Source organism: Leucoraja erinacea, chromosome 24, assembly GCF_028641065.1.
Source record: "Leucoraja erinacea ecotype New England chromosome 24, Leri_hhj_1, whole genome shotgun sequence".
In the NCBI taxonomy this organism is placed as follows: Eukaryota; Metazoa; Chordata; class Chondrichthyes; order Rajiformes; family Rajidae; genus Leucoraja; species Leucoraja erinaceus.
In genome coordinates this window covers 26,948,596-26,972,374 of record NC_073400.1, presented here as the reverse complement: position 1 = coordinate 26,972,374, position 23,779 = coordinate 26,948,596, and the positions used below count along the sequence as shown (strand labels likewise).

At 48.8% G+C, this 23,779-nt stretch overlaps 1 protein-coding gene across 1 annotated transcript in view; it reads right to left on the bottom strand.

Moving 5' to 3' along the window:
- The window catches only part of nuak2 (NUAK family, SNF1-like kinase, 2), a 48,826-nt gene that overhangs the window by 8,972 nt on the left and 16,075 nt on the right, over positions 1 to 23,779 (bottom strand). The window contains exons 2-4 of the mRNA XM_055654875.1: positions 15,809 to 15,929; positions 9,764 to 9,915; positions 6,139 to 6,204 (exon numbers count right to left, since the gene is read on the bottom strand). Of these exons, the coding sequence (XP_055510850.1) occupies positions 6,139 to 6,204; positions 9,764 to 9,915; positions 15,809 to 15,929 (339 nt within the window). The remainder of the gene's footprint in view (positions 1 to 6,138; positions 6,205 to 9,763; positions 9,916 to 15,808; positions 15,930 to 23,779) is intronic.

Genomic DNA, 23,779 nt, shown 5'->3' with positions numbered 1-23,779 from the left:
TATTCCCGATGTTGGGGGTCCAGAACCAGGGGCCACAGTTTAAGAATAAGGGGTAGGCCATTTAAGATGGAGATGAGGAAAAACTTTTCACCCAGAGAGTTGTGAATCTGTGGAATTCTTTGCCTCAGAAGGCAGTGGAGGCCAATTCTCTGGATGCTTTCAAGAGAGAGCTAGATATGGCTCTTGAAGGTTGCAGAGTCAGGGGATATGGGGAGAAGGCAGGAACGGGATACTGATTATGGATGATCTGGTATGATCACAGTGAATGACGGTGCTGGCTCGAAGGGCGGAATGGCCTACTCCTGCACCTATTGTCTATCTGATCTGTTTGTATAGCATGCAAAACAAGGATTTTCGCTGTGACTTGGTCGAGGCGACAACAATAAATTCAAGCCAAATATTAAGCCACAATGTAGACTGAAAGGACAACTCTGAGTTGGTGATAAGTTACACGTAACATGTGTGCAAGGTTACTAAAGGACTCTAAACACAAAACAGTGCAAGTTGCTGGATGTTTACTTAGGAGGAGGGTGATGTGCTTGGAAAGGCTCAAGTCAAGGGGAACTGACAGGTGGTATGCGCGCAATTACATTTTTTATATATCAGGGCAAGTGAAAGTAGAGGAGACTAGATCCTGGTCTGAACTCCACACGCTCCCAAAGGATCTTGCTGGCTCAGATTCCAACATACCAGCCAGGCACACGGCCAAGAATAGTTCTCTTTCACTTTCCCACTTTCTACAAAAGTGCTGAGACTGGGTTAACCAGGCGGTGGGTGGCGAGGAGGGGAATGGGTCATACATTTGCTTAGATTAGTTGACTGTCACGTGTACCGAGGTACAGCGGAAAACTTTTATCACGTGCTAACCGGTCGGCGAAAAGACAACACAGGATTACAATCGAGCCGCCCACACAGTGTAACATAGAAACATAGAAATTAGGTGCAGGAGTAGGCCATTCGGCCCTTCGAGCCTGCACCGCCATTCAATATGATCATGGCTGATCATCCAACTCAGTATCCCGTACCTGCCTTCTCTCCATACCCCCTGATCCCCTTAGCCACAAGGGCCACATCTAACTCCCTCTTAAATATAGCCAATGAGCTGGCCTCAACTACCCTCTGTGACAGAGAGTTCCAGAGATTCACCACTCTCTGCGTGAAAAAAGTTCTCCTCATCTCGGTTTTAAAGGATTTCCCCCTTATCCTTAAGCTGTGACCCCTTGTCCTGAACTTCTCCAACATCGGGAACAATCTTCCTGCATCTAGCCTGTCCAAACCCTTAAGAATTTTGTAAGTTTCTATAAGATCCCCTCTCAATCTCCTAAATTCTAGAGAGTATAAACCAAGTGTACAGACACATAAGGGAATAACATTTAGTGCAAGGTAAAGCCAGTAAAGTCCGTCAACGATAGAAGCACCAATGTAGATAGTAGTTCATGACCGCTCTCTAGCTGCGGTAGGATGGTTCAGTCCCGAGAGTGGGAAGAAACTCTCTAAATCAGGAGGTGCTTTTCCCTTCTGTACCTTTCGCCAGATGGGAGTAGAAGTCGGTGGGCCAGGGAGTTGCCCTTGGGTGCTGCTGAACTTCCTAGGCAGCGTTTTAAATGGAGTCAAAGGAAGGGAGGTTGCTATGGCGATGGTCTATGAAGCTGTTCCCAACCATGCTGCCATCCGTTAATGTATATGGCCATCTGTAGAGGTCGGTGAGAGTTGTTGGGGTCATGCCGAACTTCCTAAGCCTTCTAAGGAAGTTGCTATGGTTCTACCACCAACTCTCCCCATCCTTAATGTATATGCCTTTGACATCGCCGATCAACTGGACTCTGACAATTTGCATTCATTTTCCCGACACACTTTACCTACGTGTACAAGGACAGCAGCACAGTCCCAGTTGCTCTGAAATTCTACTCAGAACAGTCAGCTGTTATATAGATTTTGACCCTTGAAATTGCGCGCACTCTCTAATTTAGTTTAGTTAGGTTAGAGAGACAACGCGGAAACAGGCCCTTGTCCGCACCGACCAGCGACCCCTGCACACTAGCACTATCCTACACACAATGGGGGCAATTTACATTTATACCAAGCCAATTAACCCACACGCCTGTGCATCTTTGGAGTGTGGGAGGAAAGCAAAGATCTCGGAGAAAGCCCACACAGGGAGAACATACAAACTCCGTACAGGCAGGATCGAACCCGAGCCTCTGGCGCTGTAAAGGGCCTGTCCCACTTTCACGACGTAATTCACGACCTCTGCCGAGTTTGCCCTTGACTCGTACTCGCAGCACGGGTCGGCACGAGGTAGGTCGTAGCAGGTCGTGATGCTAGTCGTAGGTACTCGTGGCATCAAGTAGGTCGGGGCGTTTTTTTCAACATGATGAAAAATGGCCACGAGTAAAAAAGGTTGTGAATTAGATCATGAAAGTGGGACCGGCCCTTAAGGCAGCATCTCTACCACTGCGCCTCAGTGACACCCAACTAACACTATTATATACTAACACTAGTACCTCGGTACACGTGACAATAAACTAAACTCAAAACTCAATACTCAAGCCGAAAGTAGTTCGGCAGCGGAGACCAGGGATGAAATCTTGGACCACCTGTGTGTCTCAGTATTACACATAGCAGCTGTTTATAGCCAGCAAGGCATTCGAACTTCCTAAACCTCAAAACCGGACATCGACCAATTCCTGGAGTCACACTGCACTGAAACGGGCTCTGTGGATTCAAATGATATTCTGGCACCAAACTCATTCTGTAAATATCATAAAATGAAACTGAAAACATTTCCTACAAATGACCTCTTTAAGATTGTGTCTTCTGAAGGGGAGCTAGAAACAGGAATTACCCCGTGAATGTGGACCTTTATCTGTTCTGTCCGCTCTGGCAGGGACCTCAAAGTTCAAAGTTTTTTTGCATTTCGAGTCATTTTAAAAAAACTAACCTGAAAAAGTCAAAGTAGCGGAGAGGGCAAAGGTCATGGGGAGTCGAGATTGGGGACATCAAATGTAAACGGTGTTGGAACGCGGGTAGGTCAAGATGGTCAAAAGGAGGAGAAGTTACAACTGACGCAAATAGTGTTTAAGGAAGAACAGCAGATGCTGGAAAAATGGAAGGTAGACAAAAATGCTGGAGAAACTCAGCGGGTGAGGCAGCATCTATGGAGAGAAGGAATAGGCGACGTTGAAACGTTGCCTATTCCTTCTCTCCATAGATGCTGCCTCACCCGCTGAGTTTCTCCAGCATTTTTGCCTACGAACGCAAACATTGGTACTTTTGTGGGGAGTTCTACTCTAAGGGGAAAAATACACAAAAACACAAGGAACAGGCTATTGAATATTTCACACTTACTCTCAATTGTAATCATGTATTGTCTTTCTGCTGGCTGGTTAGCACGCTACAAAAGCTTTTCACTGTACATGTGACAATAAACTAAACCAACTCTGTCAATCAGTGATCACAAATGATCCTTTTCCTAAATGCCATAATCTCTCAAAATTCTGTATTAATTCTCCATTGCAGAATATCCCCAAATCTAATGTTCTCTTTTTAGAGTTATGGAGCCATACAGCATGGAAATAGACCCTTCGGCCCAACTTTCCCATGCTACCCAAGATACTCCATCTACTCTGATCCCATATAACCATAACAGCACAGAAACAGGCCATCTCGGCCCTTCTAGTCCGTGCCAAACACTTATTCTCCCCTAGACCCATCTACCTGCACTCAGACCATAACCCTCCATTCCTTTCCCGTCCATATAACTATCCAATTTATTTTTAAATGATAAAATCGAACCTGCCTCCACCACCTCCACTGGAAGCTCATTCCACACCGCTACCACTCTGAGTAAAGAAGTTCCCCCTCATGTTACCCCTAAACTTCTGTCCCTTAATTCTCAAGTCATGTCCCCTTGTTTGAATCTTCCCGACTCTCAGTGGGAAAAGCTTATCCACGTCAACTCTGTCTATCCCTCTCATCATTTTAAAGACTTCTATCAAGTCCCCCCTTAACCTGCTGCGCTCCAAAGAATAAAGACCTAACTTGTTCAACCTTTCTCTGTAACTTAGTTGCTGAAACCCAGGCAACACTCTAGTAAATCTCCTCTGTACTCTCTCTATTTTGTTGACATCCTTCCTATAATTAGGCAACCAAAATTGTACACCATACTCCAGAATTTGGCCATATTTGGCACATATCCCTCTAAACCTTTCTGATCCATGTACCCATGGGAGTGGAGAGGGGCGGGATGGAGAGAGGAGGGGGGGAAAAAAACCTCACACATCGAAATGGGCGCAAGATTACAGTTGCTGCCTTAAGGCGCCAGAGACCCGGGTTCGATCCCGGCAACGGGTGCGATCTGCACGGAGTTTGCACGTTCTCCCCGTGACCTGCGTGGGTTTTCTCCGGGAGCTCCAGTTTCCTCCCACATTCCAGAGACGGGCAGGTTAATTGGCTTCTGTAAAACTGTCCCTGTGCGTGTAGGATAGTGTGCTAGTGTACGGGTGATCGATAGTTGGCACGGACTCGGTGGGTCGAAGGGCCTCCTTTCCACACTGTATCTCCAAACTAAACAGGCAAGCTAAATTAATCACTGTAAAAGGAAACTGGAGCACTCAGCTGTAGCGAGAGAATGTTGGGTGGTCTCTAACAATAGGTAGCCCTTGATAACAAGCAGTTGTGACCACAGTTTCCATTCCAATAGGCCCCAGAGTAGGTGGCCTCTAATGATAAATCTATACAGAGGATGATTTAGTAGTTTGGAGGGGGTGGAGAAGAGAGTGAGAGAGATTGGCCACGACATTGAAGAGGCTTTTTGCAGACAAAAGGTCAAATGAATAGAGAGATTGGGTAAGTGATCAGAATGGTTGGGTTTGGGAGTGTTTGCTCAGTTGCTAGGAGACTGTGTGTTTGTTACACTGACCTTTATGGATCCCATCGCAAAACAATTTCATTATTGCCTTACCGGGTGCCACAAGGAGTTACTATTTTAACCAGTTCGGCCGAGTAAATAGAACTTATTGAACAATGACTCGAAGGGCAATACAGAACAGCATTCTGCACATGCAAGCCATGTTTAGTTTTTAATTTAGTTTTGGAGATACAGGTTTAGAGATTAGTTTTTAACGTCTCGGTTCAGTTTAGTTTAGATTAGAGATCTGAACTAGCGTGGAAACGTGCCCGTCCGGCCCACCAACCAATGATTGCCCGTACACTGGCACTAACTATCCTACACACAAAGGAACATTTACAGAGGACAATTAGTCTACTTCTCTGTGGAATGCGGGAGGAAACCAGAGCACCCAGAGAAAACCCACACGGTCACGGGGGAACGTACAAACTCCGTACAGATAGCAGTCAGGATTGTACCCAAGTCCCTGAGGCTGTAAGGCAACAAGTGTCTGTGTGTCTGTGTGAGAGAGAGTGTGAGAGAGAGAGTGAGAGAGAGAGTGTGAGAGAGAGTGTGTGAGAGAGTGTGAGAGAGTGTGAGAGAGTGTGAGAGAGTGAGAGAGAGAGAGTGAGAGAGAGAGAGAGAGAGTGTGAGTGTGTGAGAGTGTGTGTGAGTGTGTGTGAGTGTGTGAGAGCGAGTGTGAATGCGAGTGTGAATGCGAGTGTGAATGCGAGTGTGAATGCGAGTGTGAATGCGAGTGTGAATGCGAGTGTGAATGCGAGTGTGAATGCGAGTGTGAATGCGAGTGTGAATGCGAGTGTGAATGCGAGTGTGAATGCGAGTGTGAAATGCGAGTGTGAATGCGAGTGTGAATGCGAGTGTGTGGATTATTAATGTTCCATTATACAATCAGGACTACAATATACTCTTTAGATACAATGCTGTGACAAAGAACCGCAGATGCTGGTTAATACACAAAAGAACACAAAGTGCTGGAGTAACTCAGCAGGTCAGGCCGCATCTCCGGTAGGTGACGTTTCAGACTGAGGAAGGGTCTCGACCCGAAACGTCATCTATCCATGTTCTCCCGAGAAGCTGCCCGACCTGCTGAGTTTCTCCGGCACTTTGTGTCCCCTTGAGATATCGTTTCCTCCTGTGCGTGAAGTCAGAAATATTGAATTCAGCTATTCTGCCAGTGTTCACCCCAGTATCTGCAATTTAGGGAACATGGTGAACATGGTCCTTCTCACCTTCACATTGCCAGCGGAGTCCAACAAGATGTTCTCCAATTTCAAATCCCGATGCACAATCCCATTCTGAAAAAACAGGAAGATTTAAGAGCGTTTTAGTCTCCTAATACCCGAAACAGAACAATGAAATCCTCACTAGCAGCAGCACAACAGATATGTAAACACAGAAGTCTGAAGAAAGGTCCCGACCCGAAACATTAACCATCCTTTTCCTCCGGAGATGCTGCCCAGCCCGCTGAGTTACTCCAGCGCTTTGTGGCTATCTGATGCAAACACAGTAAGCAGCAAACACCATAATACACAAAAAATAGATAAGACACAAAGTGTGCTGGAGTAACTCAACGGGTCAGGCAGCATCTCTGGATGAAAGGAAAAGGTGATGCTTCAAGTCGAGACCCTCCATCAAAAAAGTTTGGTTTATTAAAAAATAAACAATAATAGACAATAGATTTGTCTTGTATTCAATAGACAATAGATGCAAGAGTAGGCCATTCGGCCCCGAGCTAGAAACACCATTCAGCACAAACTCTCGTAGGCTCATCGGCCGGCCTGTATGTGGCGAGCCACCCCTCCTCCTTCACTCCCCAAAAACACTGCTTCCTATTCACCCCCTCTTCCCCTTCCCCCCCCCCCTCCCATCAGGCAAGAGGTGGATGGCACAGCGGTAGAGTTGCTGCTCTACAGCGCCAGAGACCCGGGTTCGATCCTGACTGCGGGTGCTGTCTGTACGGAGTTTGTATTTGGTGTGGTATAAATATGCTATTTGGTGTGGTATAAATGTAAATTGCCCCCAGTGTGTGTGGGATAGTGCTAGCGTGCGGGGCTCGCTGGTCGGTGCGGACTCTCCCCGTGACCTGCGCGGGTTCTCTCTGGGACCTCCGGTTTCCTCTCACACTCCAAAGACGTGCAGGTTTTTAGCTCAATTGCCTTCAAGTTGTCTCCAGTGTGTGTAGGATGGTGCTGGTGTACGGGGATCGCTAGTCAGCATGGACTCAATGGGCCGAATGGCCCGTTACCATGCTATATGTCTAAACAAAACCAAACTAGACTAAACTAATCTAAATGTCGGGTACACAAAAATGCTGGAGAAACTCAGCGAGTGCAGCAGCATCTATGGAGCGAAGGAAATAGGCAACGTTTCGGGCTGAAACCCTTCTTCAGACCAATTCACTTTTCCCCAATATGCAGCATCACTAAACTAAACTATTGATCTTGGTCGGAAAAACTAAAAGCGATCTCCAACACTAGTCTTACTGGTTTACTATCCAGTCTGAAAATATACTTTATCCTTAACAACTTGGTCCTTGGATATCCGTAGGAAGGAACTGCAGATGCCGGTTTAAGGTTCTTCAGTCTGAAGGGCCTCAACCTGAAACACCACATATTCCTTTTCTGCAGAGATGCTGTCTGACCCGCTGAGTTGCTCCAGCTTTTTGTGTCTATCTTTGAAATTCCTGATTCCACCCAAAAAAAAAACGAGGAAATGGTTTTCATGCACGCACCCGACCAAACCCTGTTAACATTTCGACACACCTCAAAGAGATCAGCCATCAATCTTTGCTTCCCAAGTGTCAGGTTTATGCAATCTACTCCCCTGGGTGGGCTGCGTGGGTGTGGGGGGGGAGGAAGGGGGGATTCCATAGGGACATTTGCCAAAAGGCTCCGATCCAGATCACTATTTTGTCACCTTAGCAGGGAAACATATGTGGGAGAAGGGGGGGTGGGGGGAGATGGGGGGGATTGGTGTTAGACTCTGGGGATGCACTCTTCCAATTACGGAGAACCCTGCCAATACAAACTCTGTGGATCGCACAAGACGGAAACCCAGACCAGACCACACCTGACGTGGGCGGGCGTGGACGGGACAGAAAATACTGTAATGCTTTTTAATTGGAAGTAAAAACATTTCTCGATCTCGGATATTCTCAGCTCGGGTTTCAATAGACGCGCACACACACGCACACACACACACACACACCCGCACACACACCCGCACACACACCCGCACAAAATCAGTTCTCCCACGCATTCCTAAGCTTTATATTCATTTCGACAATGAACTTGGCTGCATTCTTGCTGGTCTAATTATCCCGAAAAGGATAGGGCTTGAGTTACACATGAAAAAAAAGGAGTGAAGGGCGGGGGGGAGGGGGTTGGGGGAGGGGGGGGGGGGGGGGGGGGCTGGGGCGCAGAAGAAAAGAATATTTAGCTACGCTTGGTCTCGTTTTTGAACAGGCACACATTACTTTGACAACACTATGACCTCGCAACAAAAGGGCTGCGTCTCGTGGGATTTTGGACACTGGAGCAGTCAAGGGCTTCACTCCTCGACTCGTACCGTCCACCCATCTCTCCACAGTACACGGGTTTCGCAAACCCAACAGCAGGATGTGTGTGTGTCAGTGTGTCTCTGAGTGTGTCTCTGAGTGTGTGAGTGTGTCTGAGTGTGTCTCTGAGTGTGTCTCTGAGTGTGTCTCTGAGTGTGTCTCTGTGTGTGTCTCTGAGCGTGTCTCTGAGCGTGTCTCTGTGTGTGTGTCTCTGCGTGTGTCTCTGCGTGTGTCTCTGCGTGTGTCTCTCTGCGTGTGTCTCTGCGTGTGTCTCTGCGTGTGTCTCTGCGTGTGTCTCTGCGTGTGTCTCTGTGTGTGTGTGTCTCTGTGTGTCTCTCTGTGTCTCTCTGTGTCTCTCTGTGTCTCTCTGTGTCTCTCTGTGTCTCTCTGTGTGAATGAACTGCAGATGCTGCTTTAAACCGAAGACAGACACAAAATGCTGGAGTAACTCAGCGGGACAGGCGGCATCTCTGGAGAGGAGGAATGGGTTGCATTTGGGGGTCAAGGTCTGAAGAAGAGTCTCGACCCGAGACATCACCCATTCCTTCCCTCCAGAGGTGCTGCCTGCCCCGCTGAGGAACTCCGGCTTTTTGTGTCTAGCAGGACGTATGTTTTCCAGCAAGATCAAGGCACGCTAGCCAGAGGCAAGGGCCTGTGTCTGGGAATTCACACACGCCTGCATCTCACGTATTAGCAAGCCAAGAGCCCGTGTTCTATTTAAAAACAGAATATTATCAGTCAAACCAGTGACTCGATCCACAAGGAATCTGGTTACACCTACGACAACTGTTTGAAAACAACCTGGTTGCCATTAGATTTTCATTAGAATGCACTGCATGCCAGTTCAAGGCTGGATTTGTTTTTTTTTCGTTTTTTTTTCCGTTTTGTCATGTCCTCCTCTCTTGGGCTCTGCGCCCCAAACAGAGAGCAGCCCCCCCGTCTCTGCAACTTAGCTTAACGTCGCTGGGCCGAATCTGCAAATGAACCGTGACAGGGTCAGGGCGGAGCGAGAGAGAGAGAGAAAGTGAAAGGAAAAAGAGGAGGGGGGGGGGGGGGGAGAGAGAGGGGAGCCAAAACAATTGAGAATGAAAGTGCATTGTGAGACCATATGTGTAAGGTTTACGTTCAGCTGCTGGGATAATACAGAGTGATAATAAGCCAGATGACTGAGAGTCCATTCTCGGTCACCCATCCACCCACCCACACACACACACACACACATACACACAGCCAGCTAGCCAGACAGCCAGCCAGCCAGACAAGCTGCTGAGCAGATGCTGCCCCAACAACATACATACCTTGTGACAATAATAAATAGCAGACACAATCTGCCGGAAGAAATGCCGGGCTTCTTGCTCAGTCAGGCTTTGCTTCTCGTTGATGAAGTCGTAAAGGTCGCCTTTGCTCGCATACTCCATGATGATGACAATCTTATCCTTGTTCTCGAAAACTGGGGAGAGAGGAAAAAAAAATTGAAAGTCTGAAGAGAGACATTATAAGTCCAGCGATCCCCGCACACTAACACTATCCTACACACATGCGGGACAATTTACAATTTTACCCAGCCAATTAGCCGACAAACCTGTAGGTATTTGGAGTGTGGGAGGAAACCGGAGCACCTGGAGAAAACCCATGCAGGTCACAGGGAGAATGGACAAACTCCTTACAGACAGCACCCGTAGTCAGGATCGAACCCGGGTCTCTGGCGCTGTCTGGCAGCAACGCTAGCTCTGCGCCACCGTGCCGCACACCAGCGATTGTGATATGTGATTGTAGATCTGCTTCTGTGGCTGGCACGCAAAATAGTCATCTGGGTTTTAGGGTCATAGAGTCTTACAGCATGGAAACAGGCCCTTCGGCCCAACTTGCCCACATCTGCCAACATGTCCCAGCTACACTAGTCCCTCCTGCCTGCGTTTGGACCATCTCCCTCCAAACCTGTCCTATCCATATACCTGTCTAACTGTTTCTTCAACGTTGGGATAGTCCCAACGTTTGGGATTGTCCCAAGGGTTGGGTGGTCATCTTGGAAGCAAAGTACAGGTGCTCCTCAAATTTGCTGAGACCCTACTCAGAGCAACCTACGATACTCTCTCCCCGCCCTCCTTCCACGTCACTAGGAGGCCGCAAGAGAAAAATTACAGCCTCCGCCCTTGTCGCTGAAGAGAAACTGAAATAAAAACATTCCAGTACACAACAATATAATCGGACAATAGTTCAGAAAGTTGTCTCAGCATCATAGAGCAAAGGGCCCAGGAAACACCCTCTTCTCCATACATAAAGAGAGAAGAATGCATTCCCAACTGCATTCACAGGCAGGCCACTAATTTTAGCTCAGCAGTCAAGAAACATCGCACAAAAACAAATTCACATGCAAGGTTCAGCTTCCACAACGTGAGACCAGCGGTATGCATGCACCATGTGTTTGGCATCCACCGGCTCAAATCAATTAGAAGATTATTAGATTAGAACTTGCAATCTTGCAATGCTTTCTAACGTAGCAGGACATACCAAGGAGCTTTGCGCTGCATTCCAGCAAGCAAATCTAACGTCGGAGGTTTTGGGGAAGGGTGGAGAAGGCTTTAAGAGCATCTTAAAAAGGGAAGAAGCAAAGACATTTACCTGACTGAAGCCTCAAATGGCCAACGAGAGAGACACACACACACACATACACACACACACAAAATGTAATTCAGTGGGTCAGGCAGCAAATCTGGAGAAAAGGAATAGGTGATGTTTCGTGCCGAGATCCTTCTTCAGACCCAAAACGTGGCCTATCCCTTTTCTCCAGAGATGCTGCCTTGATCCGTTGAGTTACTCCAGCATTTTGTCTTCCAGCATCCAGTTCCTTCCTGCACCTCAAATGGCCAAGACATAGGGGTGGAATACAATGGATCTGTGGGGGCAGTACGGTGGCACAGCGGGTAGAGGTGCTGCCTTACAACACCAGAGACCCCGGGTTCGATCCCCACAACGGGTGCTGACTGTGCGGAGGTTTGTTACTTCCTCCCCGTGACCGCGTGGGTTTTCCCCGGTTTCCTCCCACGCTCCAAAGTCGTACAGGTTTGGAGGTCAATTGGCTTTGGTAAAGATTGTACATTGTCCTCAGTGTGGCGGAGATCGCCTGCTGGCATAGACGTGTTTCTGTTCCTGTATTGTAGAACACTACGGCAATAATCTACTAGAGATGTCATAAAAAGTCACCCTAACCATGGACTTTGCTTCTTAAATAATGACCTGGTTATGTCATATGTGATAGGAGCAGAATTGGGCCATTCGGCCCATCAAGTCTACTCCGCTATTCCATCATGCCTGATCTATCTCTCCTTCCTAACCCCATTCTCCTGCCTTCTCCCCAGAACCTCTCACAGCGGGTTCATGCATTGGAGATCTGGTTGTGGTTCAGGGGTGCCGTCGGCATCAGGAGAAACATCAACAGCAATGGATGGAGCTTAGAGATTAGTGGAGCCAGGTCAAGAGAACAATAAAACCCCCACCAAAGAAAGAACAAAGGGTCTATAATGCACACAGATCAGAACACATTTGGAGTATTGTGAGCAATGTCTGAGGAAAGATGTGTTGGCTCTGGAGAGGGTCCAGAGGAGGTTTACAAGAATGATCCCACGAATGAGTGGGTTAACATATGATGAGCGTTTGACGGCACTGGGTCTGCACTCGCTGGAGTTTAGAATGATGAGGGGAACTTCATTGAAATTTACCGAATAGGTAAAGGGCCAGATAGAGTATATGTGGAGAGGATGTTTCCACTAGTGGGAGGGTCTAAGACCAGAAGCCACAGCCTCAGAATTAAAGGGCGTTCCTTTAGGAAGGAGATGAGGAGGAATTTCTTTAGTCGGAGGGTGGTGAATCTGTGAAATTCATTGCCACAGACGGCTGTGGAGGCCAAGTCAATAGATATTTTTAAGGCACAGATCTGCACATTTTTGGTTAGTATGGGTGTTGGGGGTTAAGAGGAGAAGGCAGGAGAATGTGGTTGAGGGGGAGAGGTAGATCAGCCATGATTGAAGGGCGGAGTTGATTTGATGGGCCGAATGGCCTAGGTCTGCTCCTATCAATTATGTAGATGAACAAGTGGCGGCCATTGGCCGAGTGGGGCTTGTTTACAACAAGGAGCAGACGGTGGAGGAAGAGGACCTCATCCAAACAAGTGCAAGCTGCCCTCATTTACAACCAATGGAGTCAAGGCAGCCGTGGCAAGTCGGTGTGATTGGAGGGAGAACGACACAATGGAATGCAAAGTAGCGAGAAAGAATGTGAAAATCCACAAAACTCTCCAACCTTGGAGAAGGTCAACAATTCCCTCTTGGCTGGCCCTTAGTTAAAAACACCCAACATTCGACAGATATGTGGAATCTCCCACTACACAGCGGGGGGGGGGGAGGGAGAGGGGGGGGGGGGAGGGAGGAGGGGGAGAGGGGGAGGGAGGAAGGGGCGAAGGGGGGGAAGGGGAGGGGGATGGGGGGGGGGGGGGGTGGGATGGGGGGGGGGGGATGGGGGGGGGATGGGGGGAGAGCGAAAAAGGGTTTTGAATCCCCATCACGTGTTAGGCCCATTCTCACATTATAACAACAAAAACGCGCTCAGATCTACAATGAAATGCAATGAGGGGCACTTTCTTATTGTGGCTGGTCACGATAGAGCCTCATCAGGACCAGCCTACACATACATCAATCTCTGTCATCCCTCATTGTTTTAGTTGCCACATCTGGCCGTCAACACTGCAGCAGAGTCAGCGCATTTTTATGCATTTAACTGCCGGCCGGTCTCTCTCCCCTATGTACCAAGACTGTGCACTTGTTCCCTGGGACACACTGCAACAGAATGGACAATCTGGGCAGTGCTTGTCTAAGGTACAGTTTCTCGACTCAAGGAGCCTTGACCCTAGAGGCTGATTGCACCCCCCCATCATGCTGTCCCTAGATCTCGTCCAATGCCCGTCTCATCCTATGCCCCATTCTAACGGTTAGTTTAGAGATACAGAGTGGAAAGGGACCCTTCAGCCCACCAATACCAGGCTGACCATCGATCGCCCGTTTACACTAGTTCTACATGATCTACACGTTGTCATCGAATCCCTGCACGCCAGGGCAGTTTACAGAAGCCAATTCACCTACAAGCCAACACTAACACTAACACTAACACGCAATGTATTTTATGTAATGTCGTCTCTTGTCTGGACCTCGAGTCTGAAATAAAAGTTTAATAAATAAAAATAAACACACTCACGACAATTTACAATTTGACCAAGCCAATTAGCCTACAAATCTGCACGTCTTTGGAGTGTGGGAGGAAACCGGAGCAGCCGGAGAAAACCCACACAGGTCACGGGGAGAACGGACAAACTCCGTACAGACAGCGCCCGTAGTCAGGATCGAACCCGGTTCTCTGGCGCTGTAAGGCAGCAACTCTACCGCTGCGCCGTCGTGCCCCCCCCCCCCCCCCCCCCCCCCCCCCCCACCCCCCCCCCCCCCCGCAAGATCCAATGCATCCTACTCCAGACAAGGGATTGCATGGGGATCCCTCAGCAAATGTTTGACAAGATGATAACATGCCCACGACACAGCAGGAGGACATGGGGACCTTGTGCAGGTCCCAACACCATCACAGTTTTAGTTTAGAGCTATACAGCGTGGACTAGCGAATCCTGTACACACTAGCACTATCCTATACACACTAGGGACGTAACCCATTCCTTCTCTCCAGAGATGCTGTTTGTCCTGCTTGTACAACAGGCACCAACAGACCTGGGATTGCATGGGAATCCCACGGGAAGAGTTTGAGAAGATGAGAAGGTGTCCACAAGACAGCAGCAGGAGATGGGCACCTCGTGCCCAGTGCCACCCTCTCGATGCCCCCATGCCTGTCCCAATGCCACCGCTGGAGGTTCCAACAGGCTCCGCAATGAGAGCTATTTGAAACTAGACACTCGGAAGGCACTTCATAAATCAAGCCATGTCGTGCTCTTCACAACCCATTTAAAAGCTTTAAAAAAAAAACCCCATACAACATTTTTATTCAAAAAGATCAAAGATGGGAAGGATGCCAGAGGAGTTATTGTAACAAATGGAGACAGCTGTGAGCTTTACACAAACCAGGTCCCTGTCCCCCTGTAGGCAACCACACCCCCACACACACACACCCCCACGCACACACCCCCCCCACGCACACACACCCCATGCACACACACATACACACACACACACACACACACACACACACACACACACACACACACACACACACACACACACACACACACACACACACACACACACACACACACACATACACACACACCCCACACACCCACACACACCACACACCCACACACAGTCTCATCTTACAGGTGAACTTGGAGTAGACAATTAAATCCTCACCCAATAAGTATTTTGGATGCGCTGGGAGGTGATTTGTTTGAGAAGGGTTGCAGCGTGGGGCGGTGGGGGGGGGGGGGGGGGGGGGAGAGAGAGAATGTGGTGCGCTGGAGTAACTCAGTGGGACAAGCAGCATCCCTGGAGAGCAGGAATGGGTGACATCCCCAGTGTACAGGATAGTGCTAGTGTGTACGGGGCTCGCTACTCGGCGTGGACTCAATAGACAACAGGTGCAGGAGGAGGCCATTCGGCCCTTCGAGCCACCACCGCCATTCAATGTGATCATGGCTGATCATCACCAATCAGCCATTCCTGCCTTCTCCCCATATCCCCTGACTCTGCTTCTGTGAGCCCGTTTCCACACTGTATATCTCTAAACCAAAACTAAATGTCTTTTAAATGTTGTGAAAGTCCCTGCGTCAACTAACTCCTCTGGCAGCTCGTTCCACACACCCAAAAAAAGTGGGCGGGGGGGAGGGGCACATGAGCACAACTTCATATGCGGTTATTTCAGGTTCTCTGGATACTTTCAAGAGAAAGCTAGACAGGGCTCCTAAAGATAGCGGAGTCAGGGGATATGGGGAGAAGGCAGGAACGGGGTACTGATTGTGGATGATCAGCCATGATCACATTGGTGAGAGAATGGAGCAGCTGGGCTTGTACAATCTGGAGTTTAGAAGGATGAGAGGTGATCTCATTGAAACATATAAGATAGTTAAGGGTTTGGACACGCTAGAGGCAGGAAGCATGTTCCCGATGTTGGGGGGAGTCCAGAACCTGGGGCCAAATGGCCTACTCCTGCACCTATTGTTTATTGTGACAGTGGACGAAGAAAAAGCCACTGTGTCAACAGGCAGACAGAGTGGGAAACAAAAACCATTCTTGGAACTTATCGCATCCTCAAAGCTCCATCAATCAGACGGTAGAACGAATGAAGCCTAAACCTACCTTCGTAGATGTTAATGATGTGCGGGTGGCTGAGTGATGACATGATCTCGATCTCCCGGCGGATGTGAACCAGGTCCTGCTCATCCTTGATCTTATCTTTGCGGATCGACTTGATGGCCACCTGCAAGGACAGGAACAGACGCTCGTTAAAAATCAGCCAAGAACTTATAACAGCGCAGTGTCGCCAGGCCAAACCCGGCAAGCTTCCACCCAATAATGTGGACAAAAATACTGGAGAAACTCAGCGGGTGAGGCAGCATCTATGGAGCGAAGGAAATGGGTGACGCTTCGGGTCGAGACCCTTCTTCATGCAAACCCTGAAGTACCAATGTTTGCATTAGTAGACAAAAATGCTGGAGAAACTCAGCGGGTGAGGCAGCATCTATGGAGAGAAGGAATAGGCGACGTTTCAACGTCGCCTATTCCTTCTCTCCATAGATGCTGCCTCACCCGCTGAGTTTCTCCAGCATTTTTGTCTACCTTCGATTTTTCCAGCATCTGCAGTTCTTTCTTAAACAAGCTACATTGGACCTTTCAAACTGCTCTCCCCATCCCAATAAACCCCACAACATTTAGGCACGTCTCTGATATTCACCGTTTGCCTATCAGCCCTGCACAGTGTCTGGTGTAATGTCCAGACACTCGAAATGTCACCTCTCAGGCTCTCCGCCTGAATGGGCGGCACGGTGGCACAGCGGTAGAGTTGCTGCCTTACAGCGCCAGAGACCAGGGTACGATCCTGACTGCGGGTGCTGTCAGTACGGAGTTTGTACGTTCTCCCCGTGATCGCCTGGGACTTGCTCCCGTTCCCTCCCACACTCCACAAAGACGTACAGGTTTGCTGGCTAATTGGCTTCGAGAAAAATTGTAAATTGTCCCTAGTGTGTAGGATGGCGCTTGTGTATGGGCATGGCTGGTTGGCGCGGACTCAGTGGGTAAAAGGGCCTCGTGTCACAGTTTAAGGATAAGGGGGAAATCTTTTAGGACCGAGATGAGAAAAACATTTTTCACACAGAGAGTGGTGAATCTCTGCAATTCTCTGCCACAGAAGATAGTTGACGCCAGTTCATTGGCTATATTTAAGAGGCCGTTAGATGTGGCCCTTGTGGCTAAAGGGATCAGGGGGTATGGAGAGAAGGCGGGTACAAAATACTGAGTTGGATGATCAGCCATGATCATATTGAATGGCGGTGCAAGCTCGAAGGGCCGAATGGCCTACTCCTGCACCTATTTTCTATGTGTCTCTAAAGCACACTATCTCTAAAGACTCGCTGAGTTACTCCAGCGCTTTGCGTCTTGTTTTGCAAACCGACACCTGCAATTCCTTGCATCACCTCATCCTCAGGAACTCCCACACCCCTTTAACCCTCCCTCCTTGATTAAGATACACCCACCCTTCGAGCAAGATGCGGATCAGAGAACAATGGAAACCGTGGAAAGTCCCTTTGAAAGCAAAAGCTGTCGGATGGCCACGAGGGAACAGGATTTACAGCCCTGTCCCACAGTACGAGCTCATTCCAATGGCTCTCCCAAGTTTAATAAAATCAAACTCGTGGTAAGCACGGAGAATGAACGTAGCGGGTACGTCGGAGCTCGGGGCGTCTCTTAGCGCTAACGGCAGGTACTCGGGAAGACTTGCTAACGGTGGGTAAGCACGGGAAGACTCGTGAAGATTTTTTCCACGAGAGCCCTGAGTACCGACGAGTGGCCATTACCGTAAATCTCCGAGTTTGAATCAGGGCAAACTCGGGAGAACTCTTGGGATGAACTCGTACCGTGGGACAGGGGTTTTAGGCTCCTGACGTTGGCAGTTAACAGGATTTCCCCACTCGGAGTTGTACAGTTCCAAATATTACTGCACGGCCACAAAGACAGAGCAGGTGGTAACTGCAAGGCAAGGGACCAGAACAATACATCTTTAGCCAGGACCTCCTTCTGTTGACAGACACAGCGTGCTGTGGAGCACATCAGACGGTCAGGCAGCATCTCTGGTGAAAAGCAATCGGTGACTTTTCGGGTGCTAGAGTTGCTGCCTTACAGGGGCAAAGACAGTCTGAAGAAGGGTTCCAGTCGGAAACGCCACCTATTCTTTTCCTCCTTACAAAATTCTTAAGGGGTTGGACAGGCTGGATGCAGGAAGATTGTTCCCGATGTTGGGGAAGTCCAGAACAAGGGGTCACAGTTTAAGGATAAGTGGGAAATCTTTCAGGACAGAGATGAGAAAAACATTTTTCACACAGAGAATGGTGAATCTCTGAAATTCTCTGCCACAGAAGGTAGTTGAGGCCAGTTCATTGGTTATATTTAAAAGGGAGTTAGATGTGGCCCTTGTGGCTAAAGGGATCAGGGGGTGTGGAGAGAAGGCAGGTACAGGATACAGAGTTGGATGATCAGCCATGATCATATTGAATGGCTGTGCAGGCTCGAAGGGCCAAATGGCCTACTCCTGCACCTATTTTCTACGTTTCCATCGATGCTGCCTGACCCACTGAGTTACTCCAGCACTTTGTGTCTATCTTCGGTATAAACTAGCACCTGCAGTTCCTCCACATTGTCTTTCATCAGAATTTTTTTCTCGCCAATTACATGCTTTTGAAGCGACTCAAAGCCCTATTGCATTATTAACCGTTGTTCGTGCCATTTACCATTTACTGGTTGGCTTCACAGTTTAGTTTAAAGATACAGCATGGGACCAGACCTTTCGGCCCACCTAGTCCTCGCAGGCCATCGGTCACCAATTCACACGAGTTCATAGGTAACAGGAGCGGAATAGGCCATTCGGCCCATAGAGTCAACTCCACCATTCAATCACGGCCGATTTATATTTCCTCTCAACCCCATTCTCCGGCCTTCTCCCCACAACCCGACACCCACACTAATCAAGAACCTATCAAACTCTCCCTTAAAAATATCAATTGACTTGGCGTCTGTGGCAATGTGGCACAGATTCACCAGCCTCTGACTAAGGAAATTCCTCCACATCTTTCCAAAGGTACATCCTTTTATTCCGAGGCTCTGGATCCAGACCTCCCCACAAGTGGAAACATCCTCTCCACATCCACTCTGTCCAGGCATTTCACTATTCAGTAAGTTTCAATGAGGTCACCCACTCATCTTTAAACTCATTGTCCGAGATCAATGTTATCTCACTTTCTCATCTGTGATGTAATTAAAGTGAAGGGGGAGATGTGATGTCTTGTGTAAGACCGCTGTGACACAATAGCACAATGAATACACATACACAGAGGGTCAATTAACCTACAAACCCGCACGTCTTTGGGGATTGGGGAAAAAACCCACGCGATCACAAGGGCGGGGGAGGGAGGGGGGGGGGGAGAACGTGCAAACTCCGCACAGACAGCGACAGAAGTCAGGATCGATCATCGATCCCCGGGTCCCTGACGCTGTGAGGCAGCAGCTCTACCAGCTGTGCCAGTGTGCGCCTTGCACTACCCGCTGCCCCGTCCGAAACGCAAACAGGACCTGTACAGCAGATAAGGCGGCAACTGTGGAAAGTGAAACGGAGATAACGTTTCGGGTCAAAGTCACATTTGCCAACAGCATAATCAGTCAAGCCGGTTATACTACAGGAGACCAGGAAGTAAAATCACTGGAAAATAAACATCATATCCAGTAATTAACTAGGAGCGGGAAAACCCAGCTTCCTGACTGTCAACAGACTAGTCCACACCTGTCGAGTCAAGACTGCTTTATCTTGCTCTGCAACAGGTGCTGCCGGACTTCTTAAACCAGGGGACACAGGTTTAAGGTGAAGGGGGAAAGATTTAACAGGAACCTGAGGGTAACCTTTTTCCACACAAAGTTTTGTTTATTGTCACGAGTACCGAGGTGCAGTGAAAAGCATTTTGTTGCGTGCTAATCAGTCAGCGGAAAGACTACAGACGATTACAGTCGAGCCGTCCACAGTGTACAGATTTTTCCGTTTTCGTTTAGAGATACAGCCCGGAAACAGGCCCATTGATTCCACACTGACCAGCGATCCACGCACACTAAAGGGAAACCTGAACGGAAACCTCTGGAGACTTTGCGCCCCACCCAAGGTTTCCGTGCGGTTCCCGGAGGTTTTTGTCAGTCTCCCCACCTGCTTCCACTACCTGCAACCTCCGGCAACCGCACGGAAACCTTGGGCGGGGCGCAGAGGTTTCCGTGCAGGTTTCCTAAGTGGGACGGGGGCATAACGCTAACTAACACACATGCACACATACCCGGGACTATTCACAATTTTACACAAAAAGGTTGGTGGGTGTACGGAACGAGCTGCCGGAGGAGTTTGTTGAGGCAGGGACTATTGGAATGTTTAAGAAACATTTGGACAGTTACAAGGATAGGACAAGTTTACAGGGATAAGGGACAAATGCAGGCAGGTGGGACTAGTGTAGATGGGACATGTTGGTCGGCGTGGGCAAGTTGGGCCCGTTTCCACGCTGTATGACTCTACGAGAGGATGTAAAAGTGGGATAAGATAGAACTAGTGTGAGCGGGTGATCGATGGTCAGGGTGGGCCAAAGGGCCTAGTCTCTGTGCTGTATCTTTCAAACAATCATTCCAGTGGAGAGTGCTTGGAGATGCATGCAGAGCCCGTCAACATTGCTCCTCGCAAATAACGCAGAACATTAGAACGCAGCAGTGTGTTAGCTACACACTCAAAACAAGAGTGCACCTCACAAACCCCAGGGACACACAACACAAAGAGTCTCCTTCACCTCATATTTTGCTCGGGCATCTTACACCCCTGCGGAATGATCATTGACTTCCCTAACTTCAAGTAGCCCTTGCTCTCCCTCTCTCTCCATCCCCCTCCCCCATTCTCCCACCAGCCTTACTGCTTCCCACTACATTTTATCTCTGTCCCACCCTCGGCCTGAAGAAGGGCCTCGACCCGAAACGCCACCCATTCCTTCTCGCCAGAGATGCTGCCTGTCCTGCTGAGTTCCCCCAGCATTTTGTACCCATCTTCGAGTATGCTGCTCCCTTAGATTCAGAATTTAAAAGACTTTTTTCTTTTTTGCCATCGAGTCCTGTGGATTTGACCTGATCTGACAGCTCGACAGACCCACAACATCAGTGCCGTCTCTGCATCTGCCTGAGGTCATGGGTTATTATGCAAACCTTTTTCTATCGAAGATTAAAAGGGTGGAAACTCGGAGGGCAGGAATTTTCCTGTCGAACCGAAACAAGTCTCTTGGGAAAGGGAGCTGGGACTGCAACGATCCCGGAAAACACTGCACCGCACAAAACCCAATTCAAAGCGCCATTGATCCCGGTCGCCGTGACAACAGAGGCAGGAAGGCACTCGGAACGGCGATTAGAACCTGCCGCAAATCCACGAAGCCCTTTTACACGGAGAACCAGGGGTCGCAGTTTAAGAATGAGGGGTTAGGCCGTATGGGACTGAGACGAGGAAAATACGTTTTCACCCAGCGAGTTGTGAATCTGTGGAATTCTCTGCCACAGAAGGCAGTGGAGGCCAATTCACTGGATGTTTTCAAGGGAGAGTTAGATTTAGCTCTTGGGGCTTAAGGAATCAAGGGATATGGGGGAAAAAGCAGGAATAGGGTACTGATTTTGGATGTACACAAAAATTCTGGAGAAACTCAGCTCGTGCAGCAGCATCTATGGAGCGAAGGAAATAGGCAACGTTTCGGGCCGAAACCCTTCTTCAGACTGATTTTGGATGAGCAGCCATGATCATATTGCATGGCGGTGCTGGCTTGAAGAGCCGAATGGCCTATTCCTGCACCTATTTTCTATGAATCCAGTTGAAGAGCTTCAAATGTCAATAGACACAAGCCCGCCAGGTTACCTGTGGAGTGCCGAACTCTGCTTTCATTTTAGTTTCCACAGGAGATATAAAGCAGGCTTGCCTTTTGTAATCATTGTGCTATGCTGGTGCATGAACTCCATGCACCTTATCTTAGTCATAGAATCATACTGCATGGAAATAGGCCCTTCTGCTCAACTTGCCCACACGCACCATCTACACTAGCCCCATCTGCCTGCGTTTGGCCCATATCCCTGTAAACCTGTCCGATCATAGAAACATAGAAAATAGGTGCAGGAGTAGGCCATTCGGCCCTTCGAGCCTGCACCGCCATTCAATATGATCATGGCTGATCATCCAACTCGGTATCCTGTACCTGCCTTCTCTCCATACCCCCTGATCCTTTTAGCCACAAGGGCCACATCTAACTCCCTCTTAAATATAGCCAATGAACTGGCCTCAACTACCCTTTGTGGCAGAGAATACCACAGATTCACCACTCTCTGTGTGAAAAATGTTTTTCTCAGATCCATGTACCTGTCCAAATGTCTCTCAAAAGCTGCCATAGTACCAGCCTCAACTACCTCCTCCGGCAGCACGTTCTATACACCCACCACTCTTTGTGCAAAAACGTTAGCTCTCAGATCCCAATTAAATCTTTCCACCCCTCACCTTAAACATATGTCCTCTGGTTTACGATTCCCCTGCTCCTGGCAAACGACTCGGTGCGTCTACCCGATCTATTCCTCTAACGATCTTGTACACGTGTACAAGATCACCTCTCATTCTCCTGCGCTCCAAGGAATAGAGTCCAAGCCTGTTCTACCTCTACCAACAGCTCAGGCCCACGAGACTGGCAGCATCCTCGTAAAAAATGCTGAGACCATTTGAATAGCTTTTCTCTGTATGATTATACGAGCATTTCATTTAAAACTCTAAACCCTCGACAGCGTGAAGTGAGATTGGGTTGTCGTAGCCGGGGGCTTTTGGCATTAAATCATCCTGGTTTTGACCCATAAAGTGTGAACTGTGTCAGAGGCAGGGTCAGTGCAGGGGCAGGAGCAGGAGTCGGCAACTCCCCTGCACAAGACAGTTAATTGCTTCCATACATCTGCCTTGAATAACATTTGCTCTGAGTGTAGGGATTTCCCCGGGATCATCAAACTACCCTAACAAACCACGGGCCGCACGGTGGCGCAGCGGTAGAGCTGCTGCCTCACAGCGCTAGAGACCCGGGTTCGAACCCAACCTCGGCTGCTGTCTGTACGGAGTTTGTACGTTCTCCCCGAGTCCGCGTGGGTTCCCCCCTCCGGGTGCTCCGGGCTCCTCCCGCAACCCAAAGACCTGTGGCTCTGTAAGTTGTTTGGCCCTCTGTAAATTGTTCCCAACGTATAAATTGTGACCCAACGTTACAGAACAAGGGGTCACAGTTTAAGGATAAGAGGGAAGTCTTTTAGGACCGGGATGAGAAAATCATTTTTCACACACAGAGTGGTGAATCTGTGGAATTCTCTGCCACAGAAGGTAGTTGAGGCCAGTTCATTGGCTATATTTAAGAGGGAGTTAGATGTGGCCCTTGTGGCTAAAGGGATCAGGGGGTATGGAGAGAAGGCAGGGATGAGATACTGAGTTGGATGACCAGCCATGATCATATCGAATGGCGGTGCAGGCTCGATGGGCCGAATGGCCTACTCCTGCACCTATTTTCTGTGTTTCTATGTATAGGGAACGAATGAGAAAGTGGGATAGCGTAGAACTAGCGGCATGGGCTCGATGGGCCGAATGGCCTGTTTCTACTCTGCCTCTCCAAACTAAACCAATATCCTGGTGTCAAGGGTAATTGGCCTCTGTAAATTGCCCCTAGTGTGCAGGGAGTCAATAAGAAAGTGGGTTAACAGAATTAGTGTGAACTGGTGATCGATGGTCAGTGTGGGCTCGAAGGGCCCGATACCCTGCTGTATCGATGAAGTAAACATCATTGTAAATTTTCCTTCCATTCTCTGCTGACCTCCCCCAGCTCAACTTGATGAGTGTGAATCACAGGAAATAAAAGGCTTTTGTTTTAATATTGTTTTTAAACCCCTCGTGCCCGACCACTCCTAGAATAACGTCTCGCAGCACACGATCTCCTTGGGAGACACCAGACGGGCGCACAATAGCCCAGGCAGTTTCCTGGTCTGGTCTACAAC